The sequence below is a fragment of the Peromyscus leucopus genome, chromosome 23 (genome assembly GCF_004664715.2).
Source record: "Peromyscus leucopus breed LL Stock chromosome 23, UCI_PerLeu_2.1, whole genome shotgun sequence".
Classification (NCBI taxonomy): domain Eukaryota; kingdom Metazoa; phylum Chordata; class Mammalia; order Rodentia; family Cricetidae; genus Peromyscus; species Peromyscus leucopus.
Genome location: NC_051082.1, coordinates 4154811 through 4181209, shown reverse-complemented (window position 1 = coordinate 4181209; position 26399 = coordinate 4154811). Strand labels below are relative to the sequence as shown.

Here is a 26399-nt window from a genome sequence, read left to right as displayed (position 1 = left end):
GAAGCCGTGGGCGCGGCGGCTGCGGTGCGGCCGCGGGTGCTGGGTCCGGGGTGTGCGGGGGGCGCGGGGCCTGACTGGCGCCCGGACGCAGGCGTCCCCGGGAGACGCCCTGTGCTGGCTGTGTGGTTCCGGAAGCGGACTCTCGTCTCCAGTCCGTGGGTCCGACACACGGTGTTCACTAGGTGTCACTACCCAGCCGCCGGGGGGCCCGGGGGAGCAACACGGACACGGTGCCCGTCAACCTTGCAGACGAGGTTGCAAAAAGGGGAAAGGCAAAGGAAAGAGGAAAAACTCGAGTGCTTTTCTACCCCCGCGAGGGCCAAGTGTAAGACGGGAACACACACACCGCGCCTGGGCGCGGAACGTTCGGTTTTGCGGCCAGTGCACGGCATTCCCGAGCAGCACTTTATTGTGGCGTACTCCTCATGCCGGCTGTGAACCGGTAAAAGTCACCCGATCCACGCGATTAACGGCCGCAAGGCCCCAGACGCGACCGAAGGGGAGGGAGCGCTGATCTTCGGGAGACGGAATTGTCTCATGAATGGTGCGTTCGATCCGATCGCCGAGGGCCTGGAGTTTTGCCTGCGCCCGAGGCCCGGTTGCTGGGAAACCAGCGCGCACTGGAGCTGGCGGAGCGTTGCAGGAGGCGTTTCTTGAGCCCAAGAACGGCTTTGACCTTCTTAAGATGGCGTCTCGACCTTAACCGCAGACATCACGCTCGCACGACTTCCGCCATGGCCGCCACGTCCGGTTCGAAGACCCAGCGACTGTTCACGGTGGTAACGGAACACACGTTACGCTAAGGAGCCTTTTTCGCCCGGCAGCGGCTTCCAGAGAAATATAAAGACACTGTCCGCGGTGGGCATTTGACGGGTTCCCCGCGTCCCGAGGCCCTCCGTGCCGCCTCAGGTCGTGACTAAGCGGAGTTTTCATCAGGCGCACGCCACGGACAGCCCGACGCTCGCCGGGCTTCGGCGGGCGAGGGAAGACCCGAGAGCCGCAGGCTGCGCAAGATGGCGACCGCGGCCGCATCCTCTGCGTCCGAGCCGGAGGTTGAGCCCCGGGCCGTGCCCGAGGCCGAGGGGGAAGAGGATGACGCGAAGGCGGCCCGCGCCGAGAGGAAGGTGCTGCCCCGCGCCGTGGCCGTGGACGCGGCCAAGGCCACGGGGCCGGGGTGGGAGCTGCAGCAGGAAGGCGTGAGCGACAGTGACGGGGATGAGGAGGACGCCATGGCTTCCTCCGCCGAGAGCTCCCCCGGGGAGGACGAGTGGGAGTACGACGAGGAGGAGGAGAAGAACCAGCTGGAGATCGAGCGCCTGGAGGAGCAGGTGGGGCGCCGCGGGGGCGGGCGGCGGGCGGCGGGCGGTTCCGTCCCCGGGGTCCCCGGGCCTGGCCCGCCCCCTTGGTGCTCCGCCGTATCGAGACCTCTGAGGTCGCCAGCGCGCCCGCACCCGTCGCGTCTCCCTGCGTTCCGGGCTCTGCGTGGCCCGTGTTTTTTGCTGATGCCTTCCAGTTGAATTCTTCCCCCCAGGCTGGGAGGGAAGCAGTCGTAGTCCAGTTTCACTGTGAGGAAACTGAGGCCCGTGAAAAAAGGGCTCTTGGCGCAAGGCAACAACACTTGATTGGAAGTGTTTTCTTGTTTTAAGCCGAGTCCAGGACGTCGGCTCTTTTTAATACTTGAAATTTGTGTTTGTATGCATGCACACACAAGGTTGTCTCTTAACCCTGTGGGCTCCGGAGATTGAACTCTGGTCATCAGGTTTGGCTGCTAGCGCCTTGACAGTGCTGAGCCATCTCTCCAGCCAGGACGGCCACTCCTAACCAAATGGTGTTAACGGTCTGATAGTCGCAGGAAAACTTAATTTTCCTTTAGTTATTTCTTAGCACTGATGTTTGTTACCTAACACAAGTGTGTGTGTGTGGGGGGGGAGGGGGTTTTCCAAGACAGGGTTTCTCTGTGTAGCCCTGGCTGTCCTGGAACTGGCTTTGTAAACTCAGAGATTCTCCTGCCTCTGGTTCCAAAGTGTTGGGATTAAAGGCGTGCACCACCATGCTTGACTAAAATTTTTTTTTTTTTCTTCTTTTAAAACGTTCTTTTTTGAGTTAGGATCTCTCTAAAATAGCCTTGGCTGTCCTGGAACTCAGAGAGATCCTTCTGCCTCTGCCTCCCGAGTGCTGGTATTAAAATATGTGCGCCACCACAGCTCTGGAATCCAGGAACGTAGCACATATGGCACATAAGCTTTATTGACGGCGACATTAGTACCTCAGGAGTGTTGCAGACATCTGCCCCGCGGTCACGCAGTCTCTCAGGAGACGGGTGTCTTGGCATTCTGCAGTTTGGGTTGTGCTGTGCCAGCATACTGCAGTGCTATTTCCAGACTTTCTGTGAAGTGTTAATTTAATTAATATTTATCAATTAAAAAATCGGGAGTCAACTATTGAGGTAAGAACCTGAAAGATCAGAGAACCTGGAGCAGCTGCCAGCTGCTTTCTGCCTCTTTAGTTCCTCAGTTCAAAAGGACCAAGATCCTTTCTCAGCCCGCCTAACTACTTCCTGTCTCATCGGTCTACAGTCCTCCAAACCTCCATGGTCAGTTAGTGGCTAGCCCTGCCCTCTGACTCCAAGCAAGCTTTGTCAGAACCCATTCGAAATATCACATAACATTTCTGATTTCAAATTTGTCAGCTGGAGCTGGGCAGTGGTGGCACACTCCCAGCACTCGGGAGGCAGAGGCAGGAGGATCTCTGTGAGTTCGAGGCCAGCCTGGTTTACAGAGTGAGTTCCAGGACAGGCATCAAAACTGCACAGAGACACCTGTCTCTTGCTAATCCCGCTCGCTCGCTGTTTCTCAGGATCTGGAGGTTAGTCTTGGTGTACTGTGCAGCCCCGGCCTGTGTGTAGCTGTCACCTTCTCTCCCCTTAGGTCACTAATTTCTTTGCTTGGCTGTTTGAGCCAAGGTTGGTTGACTAGCATTCACTTGTGGGCATCTCCATGTGATTTTAGAAGGTTCTGGGTGCATGTCTACTAGGGATCACTGGGGAGCAGGATCACAGGCTAGGCTGTGTCTCTCTGGTCTTGTTTTGCTAATTAAAAATTTCAGATCATGGTTGGGTGGTTTTATAAGATGGCTTTTCTGCATCACTGTTTTCCCCTTATCTGCTAAGAGGAAAATGACACTGATTTTTTTTTTTTTTTTTTTTTTTTTGTCTCAACATCACCTTTCCACTTCAAGAATGTGCTCGCCGGCACAGGGTGCATCGGTCCCTTCCTTTGCTGGGCAGTAGGCAGGATGTGGGTGTTCCATTCTGGCTTAGCCTTGTACCACAAGGACACTGGCTGTTAGCAGTTTGGAGGGCTAGGAAGAACACTGCACGAGCACTCCCATGCAGGGTGACAGTGTTCTCCTTCATCCTTTGGGGACGACCGAGTGCTGACTGGCATGGAGGCAGAGGCTGAGAAGCTTGGCTGTTGCCTGTATACAGCTAAGGGAGGTGGGAGTGTCCAGACACTTTGCTAACAGACCTTAGATGGCGTCTGTCAGCCTTGCTGACACTGGTTGCAGTGTGGGTGTCCTTGCTGGCTGAGGGTGTTAAACACTCGCTCAGTTGTCTTGTTTGCTGTCCATGTGACCTCAGGAAAGTGTCTTGTCATTTTTTTCTTTTCCTTTTGTGAGATGGGATCTCTTGTGTAGACACGACTGACCTAGAACTCACTGTAGATCAGGCTAGCTTCAGAGGTTTTCCTGGCTCTGCCTGAGTGCTGGGATTAAAGACATGCACTACCACATCTGAGCAACTGCTTTCTCCTTGAAACAGGATTTCTCAAAGCAGCCACGGCTGGCGGTGAGCTCAGTCTTGCCGATCTGCCCTTCAGTGCCGGGATTGCACTGGCCGACTCGCGGTGGTGCCCGGTGTGTACGTCTTCCGCTGAGCTGACTCAGCTCCCGGCTGTGGGCTGTGCCGTTGAGTGAACTGCGTCCTTCCCATTCCCTCTGTGGTTACTGTCTTGGGGCCGGATGTCTGCACTGTCTGTGTCTTCCTTACGTGACTTTCCGAGGAGACTGTGCTCCTCTGTGCTCAGCTGTCTCTGTGCCCTCTTTTCAGTACTCCCCTTCTGTGGATGTATAAGAGCTAAAACATTGCCAACCTTTAGCTGGAAAAGGTTCAGGTGTAAAATGAGCCTGTATGCACCTAACAGCAGGCAGGCTGGGCCAGGACCGCACCAAGTGCAGCTGGTTGTGAGTCTCCAGTCACAGCAAGGTCTGCACTCCATATAGGAGGCCAGTGGCCAGGGCTAACCAGAACGCACCACCAGCCCTTCTCAAAACCTGAGACTGGAGAGGTGGCTCAGTGGTGAGAGCACCTGGCAGAGGACCTGAGCTTGGTTCCCAGCATACATAGTTCAAGAAAATATTAAAAATAAAACATGATGAACATGGCAGTGTCAGTTAAGAGTCAGCCCAGGCTGGGGCAGTGGTGGTGTGAGTCTTTAATCCCAGCCCTTGGGAGGCAGAGGCAGGTGGAGCTCTGTGAGTTCGAGGCCAGCCTGGTTTGTAGGTTTGGGATGTGTGCCAGAGTTGGTGGCTACAGTCATATTATGATGGGTCTCCCACCAACCTCTTGCTATCCTTACTTGTTCAGTAAAATGAAAGGATTCCTACGGCACAGCTGCCATTTAGAAATCCCTGTGAGTTCTGTGGGCTGGAGACTAGCAGTGCCCCCCCCCCCTTATAGATGGAGAGCTGAGGCTGAGGAGGACACTGGCGACTTCCTAGGGATGGCGCTCTTTGTCTCATTAGAGAGGGCCCCGGGCGTGGGGTGGGGTGGGGGGATCTTCCTGTTAGGATGGAGCACCCCTCACCCTGTCTTCTGTGTGGGGGGCCAGGGGCTGCTTTGCTTTGCTTACTCAGTGGCCTCCCAGGGAGACACCAGTGCTGTTTGGGGCAGGTGGTCTGTTGTTACTGGAGGTGACAGATGCTGACTGTCCTCTTAGCTGTCCATCAATGGCTTTGACTACAACTGCCACGTGGAGCTGATCAGGTTGCTGCGCCTGGAAGGAGAGCTCAACAAAGTGAGGATGGCCCGCCAGAAGATGAGCGAGCTCTTCCCCTTGACTGAAGGTAAGGCCGCCACTCCCGGGAGGGCGCGGGGTTGAGGTAAAGGAGATCAAGGGAAGCTGGCTGCTTCTCACTTTTTCATTGTCTCAGACTGTTCTGCAGAACGTGGTCTGATCACACAGATTCACACGTGGAATACTGGTTTCTTACCCCAGTACTATGAGAAACATTTTCTTTAACGTACTTTAACTTCCCTGTGGTCTCTTTCCCATTCCACAAGTGTATACTTAGTCTATGCGCATAGTGCCATGGAATTGTAAATTTATAGATTTAAATCTCTTTTAAAAATCTTCATGTATGTGGTGCTTTTGTCTGCATGCATGTATGTGTGGACCTGGTGCACACAGAAGCCAGAAGAGGGCGCCAGATTCCCTGGAACTGCAGTTATAAACGGTTGTAAGCCACTATGTGGGTGCTGGGACTCAAACCTGGGTCCTGTGGAAGGGCATCCAGTGCTCTTAACCACGGAGCCATCTTTGCAGCCTCCAAACTTAAATAGTTTAAATGCAGACGTTTCCTTTTGTACAGTAATTGTACATTTTGTTCACTCCCACACATTTGGATCTGAGAAACTTGCTTGTAGTGCGCAACTTTGTGGCTGGGTCTTGGTTCATATTTGCGCCTGACCTTTCAGCTCAGAAACCCCGGCCTTGGGGTAGTCTCTGTCCCGTCTCACAAAGCAGAGCTCAGGAAGCTGCCAAGAGAGGCCGCGGTGTATGTTTCTAATGCAGCTTCTCAGTAGCAGACGAAGCAGTTTCCCACGGTTAGCCTAGGGTAGCAATGCTTCTTCCCTGGAACATGACAGCAGGGTCCACTCCTGTGGACAGGTGTGTCACAGGCCAGCTGACTCTAAGTCGTCAGATACATGTCATCACTCGGTGTCTTACACGATGGACATAAAGTTTGAATGGGGACATGTGCAAGGGCTTTGCAAAGTGGGGATGCCTGGCGTGCGACGGCTGCAGTGGCCTCTGTGTCTGGAAGCTCACAGTCCGTGTGCCCTGTCGGGCTTTAAGATCTGGGTCTCTGGGAACCTGTGGGAGCAGGCGAAAGGGTGTGCTGAGGTTTGCTGTCATCTCTAGAGCTCTGGCTGGAGTGGCTGCACGATGAGATCAGCATGGCCATGGACGGCCTGGACCGAGAGCACGTGTACGAGCTCTTCGAGAGAGCCGTGAAGGACTACATCTGTGAGTGCCGGGCCCTGGGGCTGCTGGGTAATCTCTCCTGCCTTGTGCTGCATTTGAAATGCTGCCAGGAAGTCAGAGCTCCATTTCCTGTATCATGTCTTAGTGTTCAGTAGAGGTTATTTGGGCTTGAGACACGTGGAGAACTATGGGCAGGAGAAGAGTGAAGCCTCCCTCCCTCAGCATCCCTCCGGCAGGGAGGGCTTACACGGGATTTCAGGCACTTCAAGTTTAGCTCGGATCTCTTGACTGACACAGACTCTCACTCTGTAGCCCAGGCTAGCCTTCCGTTTGGGACCCTCCTGCTTCTACCTCCTAAGGCTTGGGTGTCTGTCCCTCTGTGTCCTTTTTGTTGTCCTTGCTTTGAGACAAGCTGTCGTCATACAGCTCAGGCCGGCCCTGCTTCAGCTTCCCAGTGTGCTGTCCAGGAGCCTGTCACCACCCCATCACATGTCATCTGAGTTCCAACCCATCACGGCGTACAGGTGTGCGTCACCATATCCTTACACCACATCCTTACACCACATCCTTACACCACATCCTTGTCGTTGAGTTCCAAACCAGCCTGGGCTACGCAGTGAGTTCAAGGGCAGCTTGAGTTACAGAGTGAGACGCCACCTCAAAAACCAAAGTAATTCTGAACTATCGGCTTTGCACAGCCTCTTACCAGTTTTAGACGACATATGTTTGAGAAGAACATTAAAATTACTGTAAGAAAGCTGAATGGGGATGTTCTCCTGTCAACCCAGCACTCAGGAGGTGGAGGCAGGTGGATGAAGGGTAGCCTAGGGTACGTAGTGAGATGGAGGCTCTCCTGGGACACATGAGATGTTGTCTCAAAACAAAACCAAAACCCATGAGGACAGTTTTTGGGTCCCAGCTCCGAGCCGACAAGGAAAGAATGGCCGTGCTCACAGGCTGTGGCCGGGGCCCTCGTCCTTGTGCTCTGCCTGCCTCTGCCTCTCCTTGCCTCCCTGTGCTCTTGCCCTGCCTCTCCATACTGGGATCACAGCTGTCCCCACCACGCCCATTAAGGCGGGCCCATGGCTTGTCACAGATGTGCCACTCTGTGAGGGAGATGTTGGTATCAGACTCCACGTGTGGGAGGGAGGGAGGGAGGGAGAGAGGGAGGTCTCACAGCGAGTTCAAGGGCAGGTAAGGTAGTAGGGGAAGATCACACAAAAATGATTTCTAAGCAGGTTGATGCCTTTGGTTTTATTCTTTCCTTTTGCCTGAAGACTTGCAAGACTACGGTCAGCAGAAAAGCTTAGGATCTGATAGTTTTTTTTTTTTTTTTTTTTCAAGACAGGGTTTCTCTGTGTAGCTTTGCCTTTCTGGACTCCTGTATCCAGCTCTCGAATCACAAGATCCGCTGCTCGCTCTGAGGCTGAAAAGCTGCGCACCAGGGCGATCTGATATTTTTATTTCAGATTTATAACTGCAATCATTGAAATACGTTACACACACACACACACACACACACACACACACACACACACACACACACATCTGTCTGTCTCTTTGCGTGGTTCCCTGCTCCCCCCTTCTGTTTTAACTCATTACATGTCGTCCCTGGTGTGCTGTCTGTCTGTGCAGCCAGATCTCTGTGCTGCAGTGGGACGAGACAGCTCTTCTGAGAGTGCAGCTCGTGGGAAACTGGGGTGCTTGTTGGCAGCGTTCTTCTTTGCACAGATGAGCACGTTTTGGTGGGGGCATGTGTTTTGTTAGCACTAGGGCGACGCTGGGCATACTATGACCTGAACTTACAGATTGCTTCTCCTTTCTAGGTCCGAACATTTGGCTAGAGTATGGCCAGTACTCAGTTGGAGGCATTGGTCAGAAAGGTGGCCTCGAGAAGGTTCGCTCTGTGTTTGAAAGGGCCCTGTCATCTGTTGGCTTACACATGACAAAAGGCCTGGCCATCTGGGAGGCTTACCGAGAGTTTGAAAGTGCCATTGTGGAAGCTGCTCGGGTGAGTGCCCAGGTCTCTGACCTAAGCTTGTAGGAAGTATTATTACTTTGAAATGACGTCCAAGAGTCTAACAGTTAACCCATAGTGACAGGGAGCGTGGAGTGAAGCCCGAGCCTGTGCTCTGTCTGTTCCCTCTGGTCTCGACCCTGTTCCCAGACTATCTCTGGACACAGGTCCAGGCTGGCCCCGGACACAGCACCTGCTGCCTCAGCCTCCCTACCATGCCTGGCTTTCCAAACCCTCCGGCATTTTGTCTCTGCTGTGGCTTTACCACACTGCTTCCCCCGGAGTCATGGAGCCTGCTACCCTGTCTTTTCCCAGCCTTCTTTTGTGACGGCAGCAGGTCCCCAAGGCTGTGACCCCTAAGTGTTTTGCCTTGTGATACTTAGGCTCTGTACCTTGTAGTCATTTGGACTTTTTTTTTTTTTTTTAAGATTTGTATTTAAATTTTTTGTTGCATTTTTCTTGTGTGTATGTGTGGTGTGTGTGCCACAGCTGCACGTGGGGATCAGAGGACAACTTGGGGGAGTTGGTGTTCTCCTTCTACCTTGTTGACGTAGGGCTTAAACTCAGGTTGTCAGGCTTGGTGGCAAGCACCCTTGACCTGCTGAGCCATCTCACTGGCCCCCGGGTTCCTTGTATTCCCTTTTCCCTTTTTGCCATGAGCCCTTAGAGGCAACAGTATGGAGGACACCTCCTGTCTAGGACATCATAGGCTCTTAGTTTGGAATGTCTTTCTGAAGTAGAAGGAGCCAACCCTGTCCTTTACCACCGATTTGCTTCTCTAGCCCATAGCTGCCTTCCTTTCCCCTTCTGACTGGGAACAAACCTTTGATTCACAGCTGGAGAAAGTCCACAGCCTCTTCCGGCGACAGCTGGCGATCCCGCTGTACGGTAAGAGAAGCAGACACGTCAGTAGACCCTCTGCTTGGCTAGTGCCGTTGTCCATGTCCTTCCCCGGGGTCCTGCGGGGCGGGCAGGAGTGTCACTCTCCTTCTGACTGGAGAAGTCTGTTAGGAGTTGTTAGTGCTGAGACGTAGGAGGGGCAGAGGCAGGGGAGAGAGCCTGTTCCCTGGAGCTCAGCTGCCGTGTCTTCCTACTCTGAAGACACAGTTGGAAAAGGTCACTGTTGGCCAAGAGTCCCGCTGCTGGTCTGTCTCTGCATGTCAGTGGGCTCCACAGAACTGGGAAGCTGACCAGTGAGAGCTGTCGTGGGCACAGATGTGGGAAGGCTGGGTGGCGTCAGTCTCCTGGCTTCTTTTGTGTTGATAAAACTCAGTGGCACAACCCATGGGCTGACTCCATCTTCCACTAGATATGGAGGCCACCTTTGCCGAGTATGAAGAGTGGTCAGAAGAGCCCATCCCGGAGTCCGTCCTTCAGAACTACCAGAAAGCCCTGGAGCAGCTGGAGAAATACAAGCCCTTTGAGGAGGCGCTGGTGAGTGCTCTGCTCCGGGCCTTCCTGCAAGCTCCCTCATCCGCAGTTGCACGTTCAACAGTCTGTTTAAGTGTGTCTTACTGTGTGCTGTCTAGAGTGTAGAAATGTCCTAACAAAGTGAACATCCCTGTACCCACCACCCAGGTTCAGAAATAGAGCCTTGCAGTGCCCTAGGAGTCTCCCATGTGCCCTCTCCGATTGCCTCCTCCTCCCTCTCCCATGAGGTAATCCATCGCTGATGACTTTTTATGATAATCCCTCCCCTTGACAGGTGTACGTCCTGGAGTGTACCGCTTGACCCTGCTCGTTGAACTTGGCCTGGTGGCTTAGGCGTGTTTCTTTCCCGCGTGTGTGGGTTTAGCTTATGTCATAAACGGTTCAGCCATGGCCGCCCTGTGGGGCCGTATGTGCAGCACAGTGGTGCAGTGTTGTCTGTGTGCGTGGAGGAGTTTCTCTAGCGTGTGTCAGAGGTCACAGTGTCACGCTACAGGTGTCCCTGGGTGCCTGCACCCTGCCAGCAGTGACAGGGACCCTCAGCTAGCTCTACCAGTTCCACAAGCTAGGGTTGGAGTTTTGTGTTTTCCTTGATTGCTAATGACAGAGCGTTTGCTCATGTGCCTTGGCTGTTGGGGTTTTTCACTTTTAGAAGTTGTGAAGTTTTTTGTTTTTTCTTAGTGCTTCTGGGGAGACCTGGCTTCTGATCCTTCCTCTTGGCATCTTTTTGCTTTTGAACTGCTGTCTTTGTGGCGCTGATTTCATCGTGAAGCTGTAGTCTGAGGGTTTCCATCCAGTGGGAGCGGGCAGTAGGGTCAGAGTCTGTGGAGAGCCACTTGTGGTCCTGACGAGGACAAGTGTGTCCCTCGCTGCAGTACAGAGACTGCGGGTTTGCCATGACTCTGCCTGCCCGCTTTGCTGTCTTGGTAGTGACAGTTGAGCACTCTTCACTGAGCCCGTTTCCCAAAGGAGCTTGGCTTGCTTCAGCGGTTGGCATGTCCGTCAGACCCACACTCGCCTGTTGTCAGTTCTGTTGAACGTTGATTGCTATTGCCTGGATCTGCGGGTCAGCTGAGGGAGTTCCCAGCTCCTGGCATGTGGACCCGCAGGTCTCCTGAGAGGCTGTGATCGCCCTGGGCGGCCGCTGTCTCAGAACTTTAGACAGACAGTGCTTTGGGTGTCCTTGTCGGTTGGTTCTTCTTAAAGACTTTCGTTTTCTGGTTGTGCTTCCTGATGTGCAAGAGCGCAATTGACACTTCTCGTTATTGGTTTTCTTCTTCATCTGTCGTGTTCGCTCACGTGTTAACAGTGTTGATGTGGTGACCCTTACCCCACACCTCCTTGTGTGTGCTCTCATTCTCCTGACTTGTCCTGCTCTTCGGTTTGACCCTCTAGACGACATTACAGTTTGCGCGGTCTCAGACAGGCTCTGCATGCTCTTTGCTTTGCTGCTCGTTCCTTTGGAGTCTTATCTCTGTATCTGGACCCTTGCGGCTTGAAGCTGAGTGTGCTGTCTCTGGGATTCCCTGGCGGCAGGGTTTCTCCGTTTTGACTCTACAGGCCGTCTCTGCTTTCCTTCTCGACAGCTGCTTTCTCGGGCCGTGGCGTCGCACTGATGTGCTTGCTGTTCTTGTCAACAGAACACATCTCTCTTGTCTTCTGTTGTCACAGGCAGTTCAGCTGTCTGTCACCATCTGTGATTTTAATCTCCCATTGGTTTGATTGGCTGTCCCACAATCTCATTTCCTTAGGTGGGGCTGGCTGCCTTGTCTGTCTTTCTTGAGATGCCTTAGGCATCTCGGTTCTGTTTTCAGCATCTTTGTGAGCACAGAGAGGAAGAGGCCACACTGAGAGTTGGCCTGCGCCGGTTTTGAACCGAGCTCTGGCACTTAGTAGCTCTGACTCGGGGTGTTGAGCTTCCCTGTGCTTCGCTTTCTCTGAATGTAAGATGCTTTCTGAGACCTGCCTCCTACAAACGTTTAGGGATCAGTTTGCTGCAGTCAGCAGAGGCCTGACCCCGAGCAGGCTTTCTGCTTCATCAGGGTCCGTCCTCGCGCCAGGCCGGCTACTGGAGCCGCTCTAGTCAGGTGTGCAGAGCCATGTCCTCCTTTCTTCTTCATCTGAACAGCGTGTGGGCACTTGTGTGTCTGTTCCACTGTGGCCGTCAGCAGAAGGGTGGCGGAAGAGAAGACGGGGTGAGAGGGTGCAGAGGCTGTGTTGTGTGTCAGGTTGGCAGCACTCAGCCTGGCCCCCGTCTTAGGCCTGCACCCGTGTTCTCCTGACACGTGTTTGGAGTGTGAACCTTTCACTGCACGCGCCGGAAGGACGTGAGCAGTGGTCCTAGGCAGGGGTGCTGTTCTGTCGTCTGTGGTCAGCAGTGGTTGTAGAAAAGGATTTGGATCCTGGGGGCGGGGCCGGGTGTGGAGGTTTCCAGTGCTCACAGGTCACAGCTCTGTCCTGGTGTGGGCAGTTAGGAGCTCTCATCTTGGGTTAGCGGCTCTTGCCAACGCTGAACTATTTGAAGATGCTTTCTGAGAGTGTCAAGCATCTAGATTTAACAAGTGTGATTTTCCTGTGTTCCAGTTGCAAGCAGAGGCCCCAAGGCTGGCAGAATACCAAGCGTACATTGATTTTGAGATGAAAATTGGGGATCCTGCTCGCATTCAGTTGATCTTTGAGCGTGCCCTGGTGGAGAACTGCCTGGTCCCAGACTTATGGATCCGCTACAGTCGGTACCTAGTAAGATATGTGCTCCAGTTCTGTGTGTGTCAAGGCAGAGCCGTCTTAGGAGGGGGTGGCTCGGAGCAGCATGGTGCCCCCTCTGCTTTTTCCCCTTCTGTCCCCCTTGACCCCTTCCCCTTGCTTTCGATGCTGCTTTAAACTTACACAGCTCCAAGAGAACCTGTCTGCCGTCTTCTTACTGAGGACTGCAGCAGTAGCATTTCAAGCTGCATTTCATCATGGAAGAATGTTAGATGTGAAAGAGGTGGTTAAAGCAAGCCTATACACACCCCGTACACACCCCATACACACCGCTGGCCTTCAGCAGCAGTCAGAGGTCTGCATGGTTACTGTCTCATCTCTGCTGTTCTTTACGGCTGCCTCAGCATGTACAGGAAGTGCCTTCCTGAGTGAAGGGGTTGGCGGAAGTCCACACATCAGGATTGTGTCTGGTGGGCCATTTTGGACTACCAGCTCCCTGCCCTGCCCATCTTGCATGCTCCTGGTGATTTCTTCCTTGAAGAAGCCAGGCCACAGCATTCTTTTAATTGTTGTTTTCATTTTTTTTGAGACAGGTCTCAGTATGTAACCCAAACTGGCCTCAAATGTGTGACTCTCCTGCCTCAGCCTTGTAGTTTTTTTTTTTTCCCCTACTCTTTAGGGGCCTGCCACCCAGCTCTCAAATAAATACACAGACTTATTCTTGCTTATGAATGCCTGGCCTTAGTTTGACTTGTTTCTAGCCAGCTTTTCTAACTTAAATTACCCCATTTCTCTTTATCTATGTTTTGCCTTTCTTTATTCTACATATCTTTCTTTCCTTCTTATTCCCTGGGTGGCTGGGTGGCTGGCCACTGGCCTCCTCCTCTCCTCCTTTTCTCGATCCTCCCTCTTGTCTTCCTACTTAATCCTATCTGCCTGCCAGCCCCGCCTATCCTTTCTCCTGCCTCGCTGTTGGCCCTGTGTGGCCGTTCAGCTCTTTATTAGACCATCAGGTGTTTTAGATAGGCACAGTAACACAGCTTCACAGAGTTGAACAAATGCAACGTGAAAGAATGCAGTGCATCTTTGCATCATTAAACAAATATCCACAGCCTAAACGAATGTAACCCAGCTTTAACTATATCCACAGCACAGCCTCCTGAGTGCTGAGCCGACAGGGCACACCTTGTGCATTCCTTGCTTCACCTTTTAAAGGGGTCTCTTCAACAGGTGGCTGTGCTGGGGTGTCTCACTGATGTCATTAGTCACTTTTCTCATCCATGACCAAATGCCGGACAGAAGCAGCTTAGGGGAAGCGGCTGAGGGGCGCAGCAGCCCTTGATGGTGTGGGGGGTGCCGATGTGCTTCTGGAGGTGGCATCTGCTGGGTGCATGGTTTCACTCAGGGATTGGAGAGAGATACAGGGTGGGCTTTGGTTGAGTCCAGCTGTAACCCTCAGGGCTCTCACCTCTCCCACTGACCGCTTGCTCAGCTAGGGCCTGCCTCCCCAAAGTGTCACAGCCTCCCAAAGTAGTGCCAGCAGCTGGTCCCGAGGGCTGGAAGGTGCGCCTGTGGGGTTCACACTCAGCCTTTCACCCCGAGAAGGCCTGCAGTTTTGTCCTCACTCTGGCTCTCTGTCACAGGATCGGCAGCTGAGAGTAAAGGATTTGGTTTTATCTGTACACAGCCGTGCTGTGAGGAACTGCCCCTGGACAGTCGCCCTGTGGACTCGGTACCTCCTGGCCATGGAGAGACACGGAGTGGACCATCAAATGATTTCTGGTGGGATGTTTGTCTGGAGAACGTCTCAGTTCTTTTTTTGGAATGTTCTTCCTGTGCAGCTCCTGTGGAGCCTGGGCTTGCTGGGATGAACCCCATGAACCGCCATGCCCGGCAGCTCCAGCCTTTTGTCCCAAGTGAGGACCAGAGCTGTGACAGTCTTGAGCCAGCGCCCCAGGGCCTGCCTTGTACCTGACAGACGCTGTTTGGCTTCTTAGCGCGTTAGCCTCTCATACTCAGTGGGTTTCTTAGAAGTCACGATCTGTCTTTTATGACTGGGACTCTATAACTCTCTCTGGAAGAGTCCCTTCTAGAGCTCAGTGCTGGAGGGGCGTCCCCTGCAAACAGTGTGTCTGTACTTCCCCGGTGTGTGGTGCTGTGGATGGACATCTACAGCCTGTGCATTTATAAGTGCATGAGGCACACATTTATGAGTTTTGATGGCTTTATTTCTTTTTGGATTGTCTAGTGAATGTTGTGTTTTTCTCCACTGCAGCGACCTTCGAGACTGCTCTGAGTGCCGGCTTCATCCAGGCCACTGACTATGTGGAGATTTGGCAGGTGTACCTGGACTACCTGAGGAGAAGGGTGGACTTCAGACAAGGTAGAGTGTGGGCCTCCTCAGAACTGGACTTTGTCATCACGTCCCCCCACCTCCCTCCGCGTGCGTGCGTGCATGCGTGTGTGTGTGTGTGTATGTGTGTGTACACACACGTGCACGTCAGAGATGAGCCTTGGGTTCTGCTCCTCAGAGCCATCCACTGATTTGTGAGACGGGCTCCCGTGAGTTGCCCGAGCTTCAGCTTGCTGGTTGGTGGTGAGCACCAGGGACCCCCCTGTCCCATCCGCAGCAGTGGGACGCATCTCCTCACCACTTGGTGCTGGGGATCGGGTCCTCACGCTGGCACGGCAAAAACCTTACGATTGTGCCGGTCCCTCAGCAGAACCGGAGTGAAGAGGATGACAGTCCGTGTTCACGCGGGTCCCGGCAGCCATCACGGCCTCTTGTTTTCTGTGTCTGACCTTTCCAAGCCTGTCTCCGTTTCTCTGCTGTGGCTGTGATACGTGCTCTAACAAAAGCAGCCCTGGGTGGAGGCCCAGGCCGGCACGAGGGGAGTCAGGGCTGAGGGGTTAGAGCAGCCGTCACAGGACAGAGAAAGCAGACGCTGCGTGTGCCCTGTCCATCGCACAGCCCAGGACCACAGTGGGCGGGCGGGCCTTCCCACTTCAGTTAATGTAACCGAGATCATCCATCACAGGCACACCGGGGGCCGTCTCCCTGCTGATTCTAGTTCTGTGGAGTGACACTCACCACCACAAACCCCAGGTCTTTTCCCAGTAAGACTGCCGTGTTCTTTTAGATTGTTGTCCACAGATCCCTGCGCCACCCCGAGGTCAACTAGAGAAGAAGCCTGTGGTGGACTTAAACTATGCCAGATCGTACACTGTGCCAGATGCTGTTCCACACGGCCCTGTGCCCCCGCCTGTCCCTGCCGGGCAGTGTCTGTGTTCTCACTGCCACCACGCCTTCCCAGTGTTTATTGTTGTGAGAGGAAGTGTGACTGAGGTCCCTGTGTCCATACTGGGTCTCGGGTTGTGAGATTTCGAATGGCGGCTGTCGTGGCTTCACGGAGTTCCTCTGCCTTTTCCAACAGACTCTAGCAAGGAGCTGGAAGAGCTGCGGTCCATGTTCACACGTGCTCTGGAGTATCTGCAGCAGGAGGTTGAGGAGCGTAAGTGGCCAGCTCCGGGCTGCCCAGTTGCCTTCCCTGTTCTTGCTTGTCGAACCTCGTCCCGGCCAGGGGCACTTCCTTTACATCCGTCCTAACTGTTCCTTTCCGTTCTGGAAGGTTTCAGCGAGAGCGGAGATCCAAGTTGCGTGATCATGCAGAGCTGGGCGCGGGTTGAGGTGAGCATCTTCACAGACCTGTATGTCACGCCCTCCTTTGACGGCTGTGGTTAAGTGCTCTGTTTGCCATTCATGAAAACCGGGGCAGAGTCTGAGGAGGGTGTGGTCTCGGTGCTGAAGGATTCGTGTTTACCTGGCCTGCTGGGCCTGATTGGTTTTCTTGCTGTAGACATTCTCAGCCAGTAGCTGCTTAGCAACAGTGCCTGGATGCTGGGGGTCGACTCCTTCACCTCCTCAGCCCTTCCCTCACTGATGCTCGAGGGAGTACTGAGTACCTGCTGTTCGCCAGCACTCTGCAGGTGCTGTGAATGAGCCGGTCTGCGTACTTAGCTTTTCACCTCGTCCAGAAGATGGACGGTTTGAGCAATAGAGGGCACAGTTGGATGCTATTCCTGAGCCAGGGACCCCGAGCTGAGTGAGGAGCCCCTCTTCATCAGCTGATAGATAGACTATTGCAGCTCCAGTCCTGTTCCATGATGGGAGTTGGGTCAATGAAACTAACCTTGTTGGGTAATTCTGTGAGATTCTTGTTGAACTTTGAAGGATGAGAAACAGGCTCCCCGCTTAGGTGAAGTTACTAGTTCAAATCACGTGACTGGAGTGTCTGCACTGCCTTTGCGGCTGGGTCAGTGTCTTCCTCTGTAATGCTCTCCAGGCAGACATCTGTAGTCAGGTTTGTGTAAAAAGTAAACTCGGCCCCGTCTCAGCCACGTCTGCAAGAGCTGACAGTGGGACCTTTTGTCTTTCCTGCGGCACCAGGCCGCTCTGTGCTGCAGCTTGCAGCCCAGCTACAGCTCTGTGCAGACCTTTAGACTCCCTGCTGCAGAGAGGCAGCCGGCCTCGGGCCTGCTAGTGCTGGAGCTTGCGGGGGCTCGTGTGACCCAGGCGCGGGGCAAGGAGTGCTGCAGGCATGCCTGTGTGGACGCTGCCGTGAGAGGAAGGGTCTGGGCTTGTCGCAGCTGATCTTGCTAACGTATTTCAGGCTCGTCTGTGCAACAACATGCAGAAAGCTCGAGAGCTCTGGGACAGCATCATGACCAGAGGAAACGCCAAGTATGCCAACATGTGGCTGGAGTACTACAACCTGGAAAGGTGAGCGGCGCTCTGAGGCATTTCTTGAGAACCAGTGTTTTGTGGGTATCTGGGGGAGGGGGGAGGGTTGAGGGGTGGGGTGGGCTCCCTAGCCATGAAGTTCTTGTAAGCTTTTTGTGTTTTTGTTTTGAGTTTTGAACATGCGTGATTGGACTTTTGTGTGTGTGTGTGTGTGGGGGGGGGGTTATTTTTATTACAGTTTGTATAGGAAAGTTCAAAGACTAAAAGACACAAGCAAAGCATCAGATTAACGAGGAGCCACTGACCAGACTTAGTGGTTTGGGGGGCTCCTCGATGGTGTGTTTGTAGTGTGTCCAGGCTGTGACCACTCTAGATTACTGAATTTAGTAAACTACACCCCGTGGGAAGACAGAGAACATGACCTTCCTTTTCTCTTTTCCTCCCAAGATTGAGACTATGCATAGCCCAGGCTGGCCTTGAATTCATGGTGATTCACCTGCTCTGCCTCCTCAAGTGCATGCCGAGATGGCAGGTGTGAGCTACGCCACGGCTGTCTTACCACTGTTTGATTCGGTGCCTATTGAAAATCCCCACCATTTCTGATACCGTTTTCCTTTTTAAAATAGTTTTTCTATTTAGAAAACACGTGCCCAGATTACAGTAGTTCAAACACATACAGAGGGGTGTGGTAGAGCGCGGTCCCCATTGCCCTGCCGCCACAGAAGCTTGTCAGGCTTTTCCAGCGACTCACACTTCAACAGCATCTATGTGGGTTATGCTGATTTTACTGTAACTGGAAATAAAAATTATTTAAAAGATGACAAATCCGTAAATGTTAAATCATAAATACACTTAAAAAAAAGAAATTTCTATACTTTTCAAACTTCACATACTTTGATGACACAGTCTGGCATTAAAAACAACAACAACAACTTTATTTTTCTTTGACAGGGTCTTACTATGTAGACCAGGCTAGCCTCAAACCCATGAGATCTACCTGCTCTGTCTCCCCAGCTGCTGGGATTAAAGGCGTGCACCATCACAATTGGCTTAAAACCTTTTAGCTAGCGAAGCTCCTGAGTGTGCCCAGAGCTCCTGAGTGTGCCCAGAGCTCCTGAGTGTGCACAGAGCTCCTGAGTGTGCACAGAGCTCCTGAGTGTGCACAGAGCTTCTGAGTGTGCACAGAGCTCCTGTGTACTTGCTGGCGTTGCACAGCATTAGAGGCATGTACTTGCTTTGCGCTGAGTCTCCATTGCTTTTCTACGATCCATGCAAACGCCAGCGCTTGGCAAAGCCTCAGAACATTTGGAGACTCCGTGCGAAGTGTTCTGACTCTGCAGACCTCCTGAGGTCTTGGGTGTGTGGATCATAGTCAAAGAACCACTGCTCTGAGGGTTTTGAGTATGCTAGTACATACATACACATACATACACACATACATACATGCCAGTGTGAGTAGCATCTCTTAACATGTTAGTGGGTGTGCAGCGCCCTCTGGTGGACTGCAGAGACTTCTTCAGCAGCTAGGTCTCGGTGCATTCAGTTGATGCCTGGTTCCCTCCCATTGCACAGAAAGCCTGACTAGAGTCTCTTGTCTGAGGTGCATTTCCAAGGAGAAGCATGTGTAGAAAAGGGTCTCCCCTTGCACCTGCAGAGGTGTGTGGAGGGGAGCAAATGCCCTGGTGTTTCTGAAAGCCGCCGTCTCCCCTGTAGTCGGGGCTCTTCTGCCTCCGCAGGCACCCCGTCCACTTTCTCTGCCGTGGGCCCTAATGGCAGCCGTTTGTCCTCTGCTCAGGGCGCACGGCGACACGCAGCACTGTCGGAAGGCGCTGCACCGAGCTGTCCAGTGCACCAGTGACTACCCTGAGCATGTCTGCGAAGTGTTGCTCACCATGGAGAGGACGGAAGGTGGGACCCAGCCTCTGCTTCTGGCTTAGAGTGTGGCCCTTTGGCCAGGGGAAGCGTCTGGTCTGTAAGGACAGACCGGCTGCTTGCCTGGGGGGGGGGCCCTCTGCAGCAGCCCCAGTCTGCAGTCACACCTCTGGCTGACCTCATCCTCCCCGCCACAACCAAACGGGACCCTCACAGATGCCGTTGGATGGGAGGATCCCGCATGAGCACTCAGAAAGCAGGACTCAGCTCAGCATGTTCTTTGGTCCCTTGTGGAATTTTAGGTCCTTGGTGTTGGCCCTAAGCCATAGCGGTAGCACTTGGGGAAACAGTGTGGATTTCTCCATGGGCACCTGTCTGGATTAGGGTGTGAGCCTGAGACCTGCAGATTAGACCCAGAACAGAGACGCTGGCACACTGGAGTAGCTCCCTCGACTCTTGAGTTTCATGTGCACTCTGCTTTGGAATGTTTTTTTAATCTTTACCCCTGAGAGCCTGTAAAGTCGGCTTTTGTTTTAAAGTCTCTTTGGAAGGAGGAGGACACAGCAACCCAGAAGGTTGTTGGAATTACAGACTGGAGTCTGACGGCATGCACTGTCTTCAAGAGGAGCAGCTGCGGCTCCTGTGATGGGAGCTGTCTGCTCTGGATCGCCGGGGTCGGGGAGCGCTGCCCCAGCCCAGAGGTGACCGTCAGGCTCTGCTCTTCTTCCTCTCCAGGGACCTTAGAAGATTGGGATGTGGCCGTTCAGAAAACCGAAACTCGCTTGGCTCGTGTGAATGAGCAGAGGATGAAGGTGACAGTGATCTTCCCGAGGGTTTGGGACTGCACTGCCCCCCCCCCCCGTGGTTTGCTGTGGGTGTTTTGTCTGTGTGAATGTCTGCACCTGTGTGGGCAGTGTCCACAGTGGCCAGAGAGTGTCAGATCCCCTGGTACTGGAGTGTCTGTTGTGAGCAGCCATATGGGCGCTGGGAATTGAACCTGGGTCCTCTGGAAGAGCAACTGGTGCTCTTAACCATAGAGCCATCTCTCCTGCCCCTTCGTAAGATGCTAACTAAACCGTTTGGGTCAGTATTTACACTTAGCCCTTGCGTCTTATAGATTCACCTAGAACTTCCAGTTTAACAAGAACTGACCGCACTAGATCAAACACAAGAGCCCAGAGGGGCTCCTGGGTCTCACTCGTGGGAGCTGTTGGCACTTGATGGCCACTGGGGAGGGGAGGAGCCTCAGTTTCCCTCTCGGGTGTAGTGCAGCCTGGGAGAGATTGCCACACTCCTCCACTGGATGGCTTCTGCAGACAGACCAGTGGTACCAGTTAGACTCTGGTTTAACAGAAAGAAAGAGTGAGTGAACGAAGTTGAGGGAGGTGTGGTGGCCAGGATCCGAGAGGAATGGGGTGGGGTGGGGAATTTGATCTAAATGTGTTGTATATATGGATGAAATTCTTGGAGGTTTTTTTTTAAGGAGCCACAATAGGCCTATGAGTAGAACATGAGCACCTGGCTTGCTTGTGGCCTGGGAGGGATTTTCTAAGTTGGGGGTGGGAAGACCCGCCCTGAATGTGGGTGGCATCATTTCATGGGCTGGGCTCTGAAATGAAATGAAGAGCGAGCTAAGCATGGCCCGTGGATATTCCTTCTCTGTCTATCTGTGGAGGGTGCTGGCTGCTTTGAGTTCCTCCCCGGCCTCTCCACAGTAAACCTGTAAACAGCCTGCAGCTGTGAGCGCAGATAAACCGTTCTCCTCTAGGTGGCTTTTGTCGGGCATTCTGTCCCAGCAGCAGACATGAACCCAGGGCAGGGCCCTAGCTTTAGGAATGGGTTTCTGTTGCTTGGTGTGTCAGGATTGCGGATATTGAGAGTATATGAGTTACGAGTCTCCTCTTCCCATGTCCAATGCTCCTGAGTTGCATGAAGAGAGCCCCTGTTCCCCCGACCCCCATCTCCTTCAAGGTCCTGTCTCCTCACAAGCCAGCCAGCCTAACGGCACCTGGGACGTCCTGCCCTCTTCCCTAGGCTGCAGAGAAGGAAGCCGCTCTTGTGCAGCAGGAGGAAGAAAGGGTTGAGCAGCGGAAGAAGGTGAGGGCCGAGAAGAAAGCCCTGAAAAAGAAGAAAAAGACCCGCGGGCAGACAAACGCAAGGCAGACGAGGAGGATGAGAGAGAATGGGGCGAGGAGGAGGAGGAAGGTAAGGTCAACTTAGCCGAGGCCCGCACACAGGTCCATAGAACATGTCCAAGAGTGGCCTTGATGTCCTCAGAGTAGCACACCGATGTCACCGCTGTGCTGCCCTGGCACAGTCAGGATTCATACCATCCAGTTCGCAGCTCTGTTCACCATCTCCGTGTCTCTCAGTAGTGAGTCTGTGGTCAAGTCCCAATTGAAAATCAGTGCTCTGTGTAGCTGCTCTGTGTCATTTCTTGAGGCAGTGGTAGAGGCTGTCCAGGTCCAGCCCACGTCTGCTGCTGGGATGCAGAAGGCTCTGTCAGTATTGAAAGAGTTTTAGAGACATCCTTTGTACCAACAAAGGATGTGTGGGTGGTCTGTCACCTGCAGGCTTCCGTACTGCTTCCAGCGTCTGTTCTTCCGGGTCACTTTAAGGGACTCTGGGACTCCTGACTGTATGTGCAGTTGTGACTGGACAGTGGGGTGGGGATTTATGTTCTCGCTTTCACTACATAGCTAGTCCTTTGCTGGTGTGTAAATTGGGCCTGCACATGGAGGGCCTGGTGGCTGTCCCTGCCTTGCGGGGCAGTTCGTTTGTGTTGGACGTGCTGGTGCAGAAGGAATGTGTAACTCGCTAACTGCCTCTGTTCTCTTGAATGTCTGCAGAGCAGCCTTGCAAGCGCAGACGCCTGGAGAATAGTGTGGCCTCTGCCGTGGCTGCAGCCACGCAGGAAGACACGGAAGTGGCTGGGAGATGTGTGACCATAGACGTTGCTCCTCCTTCCAAGCAGAAGGAGAAGGCAGCCTCCCTCAAGCTGGACATGCCCAAGGTGGCTCACGACAGCAGTAAAGACAGCGTCACGGTCTTTGTTAGCAACTTGCCCTACAGCATGGACGAGCCAGAGGTGAAGCTCAGGCCACTCTTTGAGGCCTGCGGGGAGGTGGTCCAGATCAGGCCGGTCTTCAGCAACCGTGGGGACTTCAGGGGCTACTGCTACGTGGAGTTTAAAGAGGAGAAGTCAGCCCGTCAGGCCCTGGAGCTGGACAGGAAGAATGTGGAAGGAAGGCCAATGTTTGTCTCCCCATGTGTGGATAAGAGCAAAAACCCCGATTTTAAGGTATGTTTTAGGAAAAAGGATGCCTTTAAGGTGGGCTGCCAGATGGGCAGTGCTTAGTGCCTGGAGCTCACACAGGATCATGTGCTGGCAGCCGCAAGGCTTGTTGAGGAGCCGTCTGCCAGGCTTGGCCACTCGGAGCCTCCTTGACTTGGTGGTGGATATAGTTAGTGTGTGGAAAGATGGCTGCTTCCTTCGGGTGCTCAAGAGCATGGCAAGAGCGGCTCCACCTGTGCTCAGTGCATGGCTGTTACTCTGGCCGTTGTACAGAGGTCATGTGCCCAGTGGTTTTGTTACTCAAGTGTCCGGCTGGCTGGGACACACGCCTGTGAGTTCCTGGGCACGTACGCTGGCGTGTGCCTTCCTGAACTGTGCGTGAACTTTGCCTCTCTTGCAGGTGTTCAGATATAGCACCACCCTGGAGAAACACAAACTCTTTATCTCGGGCCTGCCCTTCTCCTGCACCAAAGAGGAACTTGAGGACATTTGTAAGGCTCATGGCACCGTGAAGGACCTCAGGCTGGTTACCAACAGGGCTGGCAAGCCGAAGGTCAGTGGGTGCGGGCAGACTTTGGGTCTGTTGCTGAGGAGTGGCCAGCCTGGGCTTCCCTGTCCTCCTCCTCCTCTCTATGCTCTGTTGGATCCTTCGTGTGACACATTTGGGGTCATCTTTCAAGCCCCGACTCTACCCACTTGGAGAGTTGGAGTGTGGTGGAAGAAGAGGCCGAGGATCCTGACCGTCTGGGATTTGTGTCTCTCCACCTCGCTGGCCTTACACTGTTTCTGTCTTTGGGGCGAGCCCGGAGGTTTTTGAGCTTCCAGTCAGTGACAGCCACAGGGCAAATGGTTGGACTGGGGGTAAATCAGCAGCCAGGAGGTGGCATTAGGGAGGTCCCTGCCGATGGGTGCTGCTCTCCTGAAGGAAATCAGGTCCTTGACATCTGACCGAGCTGTGAATTGTCTTTCAGGGTCTGGCCTATGTGGAGTATGAAAACGAGTCCCAGGCGTCCCAGGCAGTCATGAAGATGGATGGCATGACCATTAAAGAGAATGTCATTAAGGTGGCAATCAGTAATCCCCCTCAGCGGAAGGTTCCAGAGAAGCCGGAAGTGAGGACCCCTATGGTACCCCGGCAGATGTATGGAGCGTAAGTGTCTACTGCTGTTTGGTGCAGGTCTGTCCTGGCTAGTGCTGGGGGCAGGGGTGAGTCATGTCTGGAGGTCAGTGAGTTAGGTCGGAAACGCCAGGACCTGCTGCTGAGTGATCTCTGGTGTCACCGGCCAAGATGTGCATGCAGGTCTCTAAAGGGAAGCGGCCCTGGTGGCATGGTGTGGTGTTTGCAGTTCACACCTTTCCTTGGGGCACTGGGATGGAGCCCAGGGCCTCAACGTGCAGAGCAGCTATTAGGTTCCTGGTGCTGCCATGAAAACCATGGGGAAGAAAGGCTTATGCGGCTCACCACTTAGAGTTAGTCCATTACCAGGAAGCCAAGACAGGAACCTGGGGCAGAGGCCGTGGAGGGCCACAGAAAGCTTACTGGCTTTCACGCCAGGCCTTGCTCAGCTTGCTTTCTTAAAAAAGTTTTATTGTTATTTACATTCATTTTTTGTGTTATGCGCATCTCGTCTGCTCATACGTCTGTGCACTACATGTGTGCAGTGCCCACAGAGGCCAAAAGGGGATTAGATCCTCTGGAACTGGAGTTACAGGTGGTGGTTAGCTGCCTTATGGGTGCTGGGAATTACCTGGGTCATCTCCAAGATGTGCTCTTAACCCCTCATCCTGCCTGCCTTCTTTCATTTTTAATATTGATGTATTTATTTATTTTTACGCATATGGGTGTTTCACTTGCACGAATGTCTGCCCTCCATGTGTGTGCAGTACCTGTAGAGGCCAGGAGAGGGCATTAGAACTGGACTTACAAGTGGTTGTGAGCCACTGTGTGGGTGCTGGGACTCAAACCCCAGTCCTGGAAGAACGGCCTGTGCTCTTACTGCTGAGCTCTCTCTCCAGCCCTAGCCTGCTTTCTGACATAACCCGGGACACCTCCCTGCCTGGGATGGCACCACCCCAGGGAACTGGGCCCTCCCACATTAATTAAAAAAAAAAAAAAGCTCCACTGACGTGCACACAGGCCCATTTGATGGAGGCAGTTTCTCAATCAACGTTCCCTCTTCCCAGATGATTCTAGCTTGTATCAAGTTAACAAAAACGTAGCCAGCTACAGTCTTAGCTTTTGAGAAAATTTTGAGACAGGGCCTTCGCCTCCTCAGAGCTGGGAGCACAGGCATCCAGCTGAGGTGAGCGCGGGCAGCGCATGTGCGTGGTGTCTTTGTCACTAATCCACGCTTGGAGCAGAACTGGAACCGCGTGCCTGCCAGCCAGTCTGCGGCGGAGCTGTCACCCCGCAGAGGCAGCCTCTTGTCACCTCTGTGACTTGGCAGAGGGTGTCTCGTGGTTCCCGTGCTTGCTTTTCCTGGTGTGGGGGTGGAGCTCAGCCGCATGCACGCTGACCAGTCGTGGTTCTTCCCGTTTCCATCTTCTGGCTTGGCTGATACCCCCAGCAGTCCAGCTGGGGCAATGGAATCTGCTAACCAAAGGGTCATGGTGTTTGCTCTTTCTAGGCGCGGGAAGGGAAGGACCCAGCTTTCTCTTCTTCCTCGGGCTCTGCAGCGCCACACTGCTGCTCCTCAGGCCGAGAACGGCCCTGCTGTGGGGGCCGGCTGCCACCGCTTCCATGACCACCGAGGCTCCTAAGATGTCCAATGCTGATTTTGCGAAGTTGCTTCTGAGGAAGTGAAGAGGACTCTGAGAGATGGGAAATGCCTTACTTACTCCTTCATGCTGGCCAGACAGGTCACTGTGGGCCCTGGAGACAGGAGGGCTGGGCACTCACCTGCCTCCCAGATTCTCCTCTGATGGAGACGAGAAGGAAGAGCCTACACTGAGCATGGCGGCGAGGAGTATTCCCTCACATTGAGGGCGGAGGCCAGCTGCTTTACGGGCTGTCCCCAGGGACTTCAGTGTCGAACAAGGAGGGACTCAGCTTTTGAGGCCCACTTGTCCTGATACTTTGACCACCTCTGGCCCCTTTTCTACGAACCCCCTACCCCCCCAAGCCCTGCACAGCACGAGTGCCCATCGCTCTTTAGACCTAAAAAGATACAGTGGAAGATGCTTGTCACTCATCAGGATGGCCTGGCTAGTACAGTGCGGGCGGGCGGGGCCATCGCAGAGAACACGTGATGATGGGCTTTTGTCCAAAGAGGCGCGAGTTTTTTATTATGTATTTGTAATTGACACATCAACTGTTTTATGTTCCCAAAGCGGAATGTCTGCGGAATTTGTTTATATAGGAATGCGTGTGCCACTGCTGTGGACCATTTTCTTTGCCTGGTGACTGGAGACCTGTGTCCTCTGTCCACCCTTGTGTCTAAATGCTGTGTCCAGCGCAAAGTCGTCCCCCACTTAGCTTTGTTTATTAAAGTGAAGTTCTCTCTTACCAAAGCCTTGCACAGTGCTGCTGGGTTTGTGTTCACTTAGAGCGGGTGTGTTCCACAGGGATGCACCGCTTTCCTAAGGAGTGCGCTAACAGCTTGCGTGAGTCCAGTCCTGCGACAGTGTGATTACTATCCAGCAGTGACGCAGACCTGGTTGTAGCGGCCCTGACGCTGCTGGAAGAGTTTACTTCTCACTTTGCGCCCTGCAGCCCCTGCTCGGAAAGCCTTTCAGCAGGGGCAGGGAGAGCCGTGGGGAAATATCTCACGGTAAAAGGACTTCGGAGGAAAACACTAGGGAGCGTGTGTGTGTGTGTGTGTGTGTGTATGTGTGTGTTCGCGCGCGCGCTGGACATTGCTCCTGTGTGAGTCTATGCATCCGTCAGCCACGTGCCCAGCCTAAGTTTTAACATTTAAAAAAAAACCCTTTTAAAAAATTTTATGAGTTTTGCCATGTGTATGCCTGGTGCCCATAGTTTGGAAAAGGGATCCCATGGAACTGAAGTCAGAGATGTTGTGAGCTGCCATGTGAATGCTGGGAACAGAACCCAGGTCCTCTGCAAGAGCCACAGACACT

At 53.5% G+C, this 26399-nt stretch overlaps 1 protein-coding gene across 1 annotated transcript; it reads left to right on the top strand.

Annotated features, from left to right (window-relative positions):
* The first annotated feature begins 22 nt into the window (after positions 1–22).
* Sart3 (spliceosome associated factor 3, U4/U6 recycling protein) lies at positions 23–25832 on the top strand. Its single transcript, XM_037198607.1, is given in 21 exon segments — positions 23–1328; positions 4998–5124; positions 6204–6308; positions 8093–8277; positions 9066–9171; positions 9593–9717; positions 12295–12450; positions 14058–14196; positions 14690–14797; positions 15849–15926; positions 16044–16102; positions 17085–17194; positions 18951–19063; positions 19763–19839; positions 21062–21170; positions 21173–21232; positions 21877–22328; positions 22723–22875; positions 23294–23472; positions 24950–25040; positions 25042–25832. Coding segments are annotated over 21 exon segments (2931 nt in total). The 5' UTR covers positions 23–1013; the 3' UTR covers positions 25126–25832.
* The last annotated feature ends 567 nt before the right edge of the window (positions 25833–26399 follow it).